At 38.7% G+C, this 10,078-nt stretch overlaps 1 protein-coding gene across 1 annotated transcript; it reads right to left on the bottom strand.

Moving 5' to 3' along the window:
- Positions 1–4,111: 4,111 nt before the first annotated feature.
- On the bottom strand, positions 4,112–7,086 carry LOC123520471 (putative nuclease HARBI1). Its single transcript, XM_045282727.1, has 4 exons — positions 6,957–7,086; positions 5,987–6,121; positions 5,541–5,669; positions 4,112–5,354 (listed from the first exon to the last, which is right to left on the bottom strand). The coding sequence occupies exons 1-4, from the start codon at positions 6,997–6,999 to the stop codon at positions 5,074–5,076; spliced, it is 588 nt and encodes a 195-aa protein (XP_045138662.1). The 5' UTR covers positions 7,000–7,086; the 3' UTR covers positions 4,112–5,073.
- Between the last annotated feature and the right edge of the window lie 2,992 nt (positions 7,087–10,078).

The raw sequence follows: 10,078 nt of genomic DNA, 5'->3' as shown, positions 1-10,078 counted from the left end.
TGTCTTACAAATTTGCTCGATATCTTAGAATATATTACCAAGGAGTTAGATGATGGAAATAGCATAGATGTTATATATCTAGATTTTAGCAAGGCGTTTGATAAGGTACCGCATAGGAGGCTAGTGTACAAATTGAGACTACATGGGATAGGGGTAGGTTAGTTGATTGGATTAGTGAATGGCTTTCTGATAGGAAACAGAGAGTAGTATTAAATGGGGCAATGTCTGAGTGGAAGGAAGTGGTTAGTGGGGTACCCCAAGGATCAGTGCTAGGACCTCTTCTTTTCTTGGTGTACATTAACGATTTAGATATAGGAATTAGTAGCAAAGTATCAAAGTTTGCAGATGATACTAAGATAGCATGTGCAGTACAGGGTGAAAAGGACAATTACAGAATACAACGAGACCTGGACAGGCTGATAGCATGGGCAGACAGGTGGCAGATGGAGTTTAATTCTGAAAGTGTCAGGTTATGCATTTAGGTAAAGACAACACAAACTTTAACTATGAGATGGAGGGATGTTGGCTAGAGGCAGTAGAGGAAGGAAAGGATTTAGGAGTAGTGATAGACAGGACTATGAAATTTTCAAAGCAATGTTTAGAAGCAAGAAATAGGGCAAATAGGATCCTGGGTTTTATAAATAGAAATGTTAGTTATAAAAGTAAGGAAGTGGTGCGTAGCTTATATAATTCCTATGTTAGGCCCCATTTAGAGTATTGCATACAGGCCTGGTCACCCCACTATAGGCAGGATATCAACATGTTAGAAGCAGTTCAGAGAAGAGCAACTAGGATGATACCAGCATTAAAGCGCCTGGAGTATAGAGATAGATTAAAGGAATTAAACATGTTTTCATTTGAGAGGAGATGTATAAGAGGGATATGATAGAGTTATTTAAAATGTTCTCAGATACAAACTACATAGATGTGAGATCTTTCTTTACCTTAGAGGAGGAAATAGGACTAGAAATCATGGCAGGAAGATTAGAAAGCAAGGCTGCAGGTTAGATATAAGAAAATATTTCTTTAGTCATAGAGTGGTAGACTTCTGGAATGCATTGCCAGAGACGGTTGTAAATAGCACTAGTTTGACAATGTTTAAAAACAGATTAGATAAGCACTTAAATTTATTAGATTTATAATTATGTATAGCACTGCATGATAGTTTTTATAAGAAATTTACTATAGTTAAATAAGACATGATCCTCATGTATGGGGACCACAAATTGTAGAGGATTTCGCTGCAGGACTTAGCCCTGTTAATGGGCCAAATATTTAGAATTAGTATATAATGTATTGTGTACTTGTAAGTGTATCTTTAAGTACTGATGACGAGGTCGCTGTGCGACTGGTACAGGATAACCTAGATGGGCCCTGGTGGCCCTTTGTTATCCTATTATTTATGTTATGTTATATGTTATGTTAGGGTAAGGACAGTCTGTACACGTATTACCCTCATCCTTCATCGCGGATTGATACTTGCGCTGATATCTGCGCTCACGAACCAATGAAAGGCAATTCAATTCAATTCAATTCAATAGTTTTATTGTTGATTTTACAACAAAGGAAAAAGTCGGATCTTGCCAACTATTCCCTAAACCGTTAGTATTACAATATTGTACAGTACAATTTTAACAAATTAAAGAAAAGTTTACAGAAAATACAAATATTATTGCAGTATCACATTATTTACCATCTATAGGCAAACAGTGAATGTTTTTTAATGATTTTGGGTATGACATTATTATCTATGAAATAAATGATCATATCATAATGGTTCCAGTGTCCCTGCAGTCTGAACTCTTCAATTAGTGGGCAGTATTGTACATAGTGCTGTAGTGAGTGACCTCCCGGCCTTGCACATAAAGCACAAGGCTCAGGTTCAGCTCCTCTACAAACCTCCCAATAATATTTATATCCAAGTCTAAGTGTCATAGTAATTAAGTCCATCATGTGACTGTATCTGCCATATGTATACTCCTTTGAATTATTTAAAATCTGCTTATAATGCCTACTACTTGCATTACCCATCTCACAACATTTATCAAGATCATTATCAATGGTAGCAAAAACATTAGTTCTAAGGATTGACCTTGGGCGACTATATGTACATTCACTATCAGGTACGCTGTCATCATCTCTAACTGCTCTTGAGCAAGACTATCTGCTTTTCATTAAGATATAAGCCTATATGGGATGGAACCCATATAAAATATACATGTATATTGTTTTTCTCCAGATTATGTATAACAGTTAAACACCTGTTTGTAATATCACAGTCTGCAGGGGAGGAAGACACAAGCTCATACAATGCACTCTGACTATCAATGAAAAAATGAATATTTTTACCCATGCATGAAACAATATCAAGGCCTTCCAGGATAGCATATAGTTCGGTTCTGGTTGATGACAGGTTATTAGGCAATCTCTTTGAAAATTCATAGTCTTTAAATTCATCAGGAGTAGAAAATTCCCGTACAAACACCACACATCCTGTCTTGGTACCCTCAACTGAGCCATCACAATACACATGTACCACCCTTCTACTTGGGTACTGCAACAACTTTTCAAGAAAGTGTGCTTTAAGCTCATATTTACACCACTGTTCTTTTGGTTTACTTAGCTTTTCAATATCAATATTAACATTATATGAACTCCAAGCAGTACAGCAATTTCTTTTTATAAGCACCTTAAATTCATCCATAACATCAAAGTTCTGCAAAACCCTACAAATTTTGCGAAGGTATGGGTTGCTGGTTACATCATCACCATTACATAAAGTTCACTATATCTCTTTGGAGAGAGTTTGTACCATTACACACTATACGACATACTGTACGGCACGTTATTTTTTCTATTCTCCTAACAACACTGGGTAGACTCAATTCTCTCCTTAATACATCTATCTTAGTTGTAGTAGCACATCCTAAAATTATTCTCATGGCTTTGTTTTGTATAACTTCTAGACATCTAAGCTGCTGAGAATTGAATTGAACCAACACAAGGGAAGCATAGTCTATAAGAGATCTGATCACATATATATAAAACATTCTAAGAACAGGCACACCAACACCTGACCGTTTTTTTGCTAGTCTAGTTACACACATATTTTTAACATATTCAATACAATAATTCGCATTCCTGTAACCTAATTGTACACCCAGATATTTATAGTTAAGGACACGCTCAATCTTCACACCATTTACAATAGGTTTCCTACACTTCTTCTGTTTTGCTTGAAACTTAGTTTTATTTTCATTTATGACAAGCCCCATGGACACACATAGTTGTTCAAGCTCATTTACAGCCTTGCTAAGTGTTTTAGGAGAATCACATTGCATAAGTATGTCGTCAGCATAAATGATAACTTTGGTACCCTGTGTAAATTAATATCTAGCAATCTTATCCATAAGTATATTGTACAACATAGGACTTAAAACACCCCCTTGAGGGGTACCCAACTCAAATGTTTCCTCTTCTGATGATATGCCTTGTAACCAGACTTTTAACTTTTCTACAACTCAAGTAGTCACATATCCATCCTAATAACTTTCCTTTGACACCCTTTAATGCAAGTTCTTCTAGTATGACTTCCTTATTAGCTTTGTCAAATGCACCTTTCAAATCCACATAGACTTGACAAGTAGCACTAGTGTTAGCTAAGCAGTGTACAAAACAGTCACTAGTAGCACGCCCCTTCATAAAGCCATATAAATTTTCAGACATTTTATCACTAACTTTATAAATTAACCTAAGTAAGACAATTCTTTCCATCATTTTGCATAGACAGCTGGTAAGAGAGATGGGTCTAAATTTTCCATCACTCTTGGGTACAGGTATAATTATGGCTGACTTCCAGGCTGAGGGTAACACACTATTCCTGTACGACATGTTAAACATATCTATAGTCCTGCTCGTCTAAGAATGTGGATTGGGTGCGGCCCCCATGGGAAATAGCGGGAGGACAGTGCTGCCATCCCTCGTTGGCTAACCCCCCTCTCTCCCTCTTCCTCCCTCTCTCTTACCCCTCCCTCTTCCTCCCCCTCTCTTTCTTCCTGGTCAAGGACACCGCAGCTGACCTCCCATCACCTGTATGGATGGCGGGCGTGATTGGTGTTGCTGCCGTGAGGATTTGAATGTAGTTTTTTCTTACTTATGTCAGCTTATTTTAAAGTACTTTCCTTCACGATATAATCTAATTATAACTATGGAACTATTTACCCATCCCAAACCGCAAGAAAACTCTTTATAAGTATATTCTTTTTTTTTAGCAACACTGTAAAATATGTATGCCACGTTTCTTGCCAGGCTTATGAATATATTATCAATAATAAGTTTACTGTTCTCCCATACGTTGTAATACTAAGGTTAAATGCGTATGTATATTTGCTGACCATATTTGCTAAAGTTTTACTAATATTAGAACTCTGCTGCATCGCTGGCTATGAGACACGCTTCACCACTGTACAGCGGGAATTCCCCAACAAGCCGCACCCAATCCACATTGTTGGAGGAGCAGGACTATAGTATGGAATTATCCCCTTCAATATTCAACAAAGCATTTATAGTGTCATATGTTAGACCATCCTCACCAGGTGCTGTAGATTTACCTCTTTTGACAGCATATAATAATTCATCCATCGTTATGGGTACACAAGTATCATCCAAGTGAATGTTATGATTAACTAATTGTAGCCTTTGTAACCTATGCTCTGGTAGAGAAATTCTGTGCCCTACAGGAAGACTGGACAAAGCAGAAGCAACACTCCATTGTTCAATAAGCTCTTTGACTTTTTTCGTAGGATGAGAATCACTGGTTACCAATGAAAGGCGTTCATGTTTGAAAATTAATAGAAGTACATGAATGAAAGTGTGAATTGAGGAAAAAGACAAAGATAAGTTATCATCAAAGAGAAAGGTGGTGCATTATTTACATTTTTGTCTCATAACACATATGTTGATGAAATGTTGTCAATTCACATGTAATAGGAACTTGTTCCTGTCAAGGCAGAGGTACGTGACTGAGGTGTTGCGAGGCTCAGTTTCACCTGCGTACCACAGTGAATGGATCTGTTAGGGTCTCAATATAGAGATGTGTGTGCAGTCAATTGCCCCTACCACACCAGGCATTCCACCGATATCATGGAATTGCTCCACTGTTCGCCGCAGGTCATTGCCAGAAGGTTTTACGTAATGCTGGCTCAAACCAGCGATTGCTCTAGATACAACCTTCAGACATCTGCTGACTGTCATTTGTGACACATCATGGCAGTCCCCTAAGGTCATCTGATGGTCTCCTGTTGCCATGCAACGGACTGCTATCAGGGTCTGTAGATGTGGCGGAACAGGACATCCTGTAAAAAAAGGAAATTTATATGGTGACTGCAAATGACCAATGTACTCTAACGTACAACTTCATGAAAGGAATCAGTTGTTTTTACTTTACATTAAATTATAAGTTACATTTGCTAAATACAAAGCATATATGCCATGAAAATTTCAGCATCATTGCATACTATTATTATTAGAAATTATATTACCTCTTGTGTCAGTTGGGGTGGAAAGTTGGTCTGTAATTTCTTCAATGAGATCATACATTGAAGTTTTGTCCAATCGGAAGCGATCCACAAACTCCTCATCACTCATTGCAGTGAATGGGTTCATCCGATCTGAAAGTAAACTGTAGTTATGATTTTTATATCAAATAACATTAAACACAAGAACACAAGAAAGTAAAGGAAGCTGCAAGAGGCCGACAGGCCTAAACTAGGCACTCCCTGTATTAAAACATCCTACCTAGTTTTAGCCATACTCTCGTCCAGGTATAGGATGTCATAACTATCCTCATTGTCCGCCGCCTCATAAACTTTACGGTAAAAACTCAACAGTTTTGTAAGGCAAGACCTCACCTTCTTGAAGCCATTAGTGAAGCATTACTAACAAACAGAAAAAGAAACAGAAGATATAGTTTGCCGCCACATTTTACCTTTAACAATCCTGCGACGTTTACGTCCAATAGCTCCCTCGGCATCTGGCTGATCTTTCAGTTCCTCATCCTCAAATTGGTCCAAAAATTCCCAGTCATCCCACAGCTCCTGATACTCGTCCATGTCAAAATTATCTGTATGAAGATATATACAAATTATAACACACAAGAAAACACCAGGTATATTTCCATACCCAACCTACCAGACCTAACCAACTAAATGCTGACTGCCCAGGAATTAAACCCGGCTCCATGGATTTGTAGATAGGCATGCTAACTATTACACCCCCTGTAAGGTTTCCTAGCCTAACCAAACCTAACCTAATGTAAAAATTAATGGAAAATTTTTGCTGAAATTATCCTATCCTAACATAATAACCTGCTAGCGTAAACCCTCCCTACACTATACTAACCTAACAAAACCTAACCTAATGTAAAAATTAATGGAAAATATTTTCAGCAAGGTTAGGATAATTTCAGTAAAACAATTTCCATGAATTTTTACAGTAGGTTTGGTTAGATTAGGAGAGTTTGGGGGGAAGGGTTCGAAGGGCACAACCCCCCAGCTAGTAGGTTATTATGTTAGGATAATTTCAGCAAAAATTATAGCATGGAAATGTTCTCAGTTGCTCCAATAATGGGATGAAAATAACCTTAGTATGGCCCTCACCTGGCATGTCTTTTGGGATGGTCTACACTGAGCAATGCGGGCCACACTCGACCTTTTTACCTGCTCATGTAGGTACTCTGCTGTTAAATGGATAAAATCTAACAATAGGATAGAGAAATGTACTCAGCTGCTCCAATAATGGAATGAAAACAGCCTTCATATGGGCCTCACCTGGCATGTATTTTGGCATAGTCTACTCTGAGCAATGAAGGCCACACTCGAACTTTTTACTTGTTCATATATGTAAACTACATCGTTAAACTGTTAAATACTAATATCATGACAAGGAAGTGGGCTCACCTGGTTCAGCAATGCGAAGAAAAACACTGAGGAGAATCGGCATCAGCGAGCTGGGAAGGGGTAAGAGGTGGTCTGCGCTGCTCCTTCGCTGCTCCCCTTCCCCCGCACGGCAAAGGACTCTCTCAAGGCCCAAAATGCTCTATGTTTACAGTTTGTATGGCGAAGGATCCTCATGCCCAGGGAAGGGGGAAGGGAATGTTTATGTTTGTGGCCCTTAGATTCTGGCGGAGATGGGTGATTTTCAAGAAAGCAGTGTGACCTACATAAGGTCGACCGCCTTCCGAAATCTTTATATATCACAAGTATACTATTATAACTTCTTCATAATGACTACTTTGAAGAGATTGGTAAGGGGGACCTGTTCTACACATTAACCCTCTATATATTTGCTACACCTGACCCAACCTCACTGATGAGCTATGGCATGGATTATTTAGTTAATTCTGATTTGATTAGCTTCAGTTAAATGAGGTCATGTGCTTTCTTATCAAGATGAGGGTGTAGATCCCTCATCAGTCACTTCATCTTCCAACCAAAACTACTAGTGTACTGCTGGAGGACTGCTGGACGGTTGGCTAGTTTTAGATGCAGAACATAACTTACAAAAAGACTTGGCTAACTATACTCATAAAGGCAATGACCCAGGAATTGTTCAAGCAAATGTTTGAAGGACTGGAGAGATTGAGCTGACACAACTAATTCAGGTAGAGAATTCCAGATGTTGATGACCCGTAGTTAGAAGAAACCACTTCTAACATCAGTGGAGTGATGAGGCACTAAGATCTTCAAACTGTGGCCCCTTGTTCTACTCAAAGTGGTTCTAGAAAATAGACCATTTAGTTGAGGACTCAAACCATTCAAAATCTTCCATACTTGAATCAAACAACAACTAAACTTTCCCTGGACACAGTCTTCCCTAACATTATCCACTAGCCTAATACTCATAACATAACATAACATAAATAATAGGATAACAAAGGGCCACCAGGGCCCATCTAGGTTATCCTGTATCAGTCGCACAGCGACCTCATCATCAGTACTTAAAGATACACTTACAAGTACACAATACATTATATACTAATTCTAAATATTTGGCCCATTAACAGGGCTAAGTCCTGCAGCGAATTCCTCTACAATCTGTGATCCCCATACATGGGGATCATGTCTTGTTTAACTATAGTAAATTTCTTATAAAACTATCATGCAGCACTATACATAATTATAAATCTAATAAATTTAAGTGCTTATCTAATCTGTTTTTAAACATTGTCAAACTAGTGCTATTTACAACCCTCTCTGGCAATGCATTCCAGAAGTCTACCACCCTATGACTAAAAAAATATTTTCTTATATCTAACCTGCAGCCTTGCTTTCTAATCTTCCTGCCATGATTTCTAGTCCTACTTCCCTCCTCTAAGGTAAAGAAAGATCTCACATCTATGTAGTTTGTATCTGAGAGCATTTTAAATAACTCTATCATATCCCCTCTTATACACATCTCCTCTCAAATGAAAACATGTTTAATTCCTTTAATCTATCTATACTCCAGTCGCTTTAATGCTGGTATCATCCTAGTTGCTCTTCTCTGAACTGCTTCTAACATGTTGATATCCTGCCTATAATGGGGTGACCAGGCCTGTATGCAATACTCTAAATGGGGCCTAACATAGGAATTATATTTATAAAACCCAGGATCCTATTTGCCCTATTTCTTGCTTCTAAACATTGCTTTGAAAATTTCAGTCCTGTCTATCACTACTCCTAAATCCTTTCCCTCCTCTACTGCCTCTAGCCAACATCCCTCCATCTCATAGCTAAAGTTTGTGTTGTCTTTACCTAAATGCATAACCTGACACTTTTCAGAATTAAACTCCATCTGCCACCTGTCTGCCCATGCTATCAGCCTGTCCAGGTCTCGTTGTATTCTGTAATTGTCCTTTTCACCCTGTACTGCACATGCTATCTTAGTATCATCTGCAAACTTTGATACTTTGCTACTAATTCCTATATCTAAATCGTTAATGTACACCAAGAAAAGAAGAGGTCCTAGCACTGATCCTTGGGGTACCCCACTAACCACTTCCTTCCACTCAGCCATTGCTCCATTTAATACTACTCTGTTTCCTGTCAGAAAGCCATTCACTAATCCAATCGACTAACCAAATATTTCTGCTGATTAATTGTATGGATACTGCAAAACTTACTTTATAGAAGTTTTCATCACAAATTAATAGTTTCTGCAATATAGAATTTTCATTTATGATGCACTTAGGTCAGTTAGGTTAAATTAGGATTGCCCTCTTTAAAGAGATCTCCATTCCAGTGAACTCAAATGACCATTTCTATGTTCCTTGCTCATAATCCCCATCTCAGTATCATAGGGAGGCTAGATGAAAATCAAAACTATTCCATATCAACATTTACTGGTTGATTTATGTACAAGATTATTGATGGGCTTCACATAAAACACTTATTTAATACACACACATTCTCTCTCTCTCTCTCTCTCTCTCTCTCTCTCTCTCTCTCTCTCTCTCTCTCTCTCTCTCTCTCTCTCTCTCTCTCTCTCTCTCTCTCTCTTTGCTTTGGTGTTGCGGTTGGCTTTGATGTGTGGTTATGTGTAATTCACCACGGGTGTCTGCTGGTCACCCAGCCAACCTTCCCCATTACAGAGCGAGCTTAGAGCTCATAGACCGATCTTCGGGTAGGACTGAGACCACAGCACACTGCACACACTGGGAAAGCGAGGCCACAACCACATGAGTTACAGCCCATGCCTATTTACTGCTAGGTGGACAGGGGCCACACATTAAGAGGCTTGCCCATTTGCCTCACCGCTTTCCGGGATTCGAACCCTGACCCTCTTGATTGTGAGTCGAGCGTACTAACCACTACACTACACGGTGTGTTTTTACCTAGTTGTAGTTTTACAGGGCCTGGGCTTTATGTGTGTGTGTGTGTGTGTGTGTGTGTGTGTGTGTGTGTGTGTGTGTGTGTTAGATATAAGGATTAGTGAAGCAACAAGAGGTTAGGTTGTGCAGCGGATTACTAACAAAACTTATCGCTGTATGAAGGTAATTATAATTATATTGAACTGATTACATGTTAGTGATTACTTAGGG

This window comes from Portunus trituberculatus, chromosome 7 (assembly GCF_017591435.1).
Source record: "Portunus trituberculatus isolate SZX2019 chromosome 7, ASM1759143v1, whole genome shotgun sequence".
NCBI lineage: Eukaryota > Metazoa > Arthropoda > Malacostraca > Decapoda > Portunidae > Portunus > Portunus trituberculatus.
Note: the sequence above shows the minus strand (reverse complement) of the source record. Positions and strands in the feature narration are given on the sequence as shown.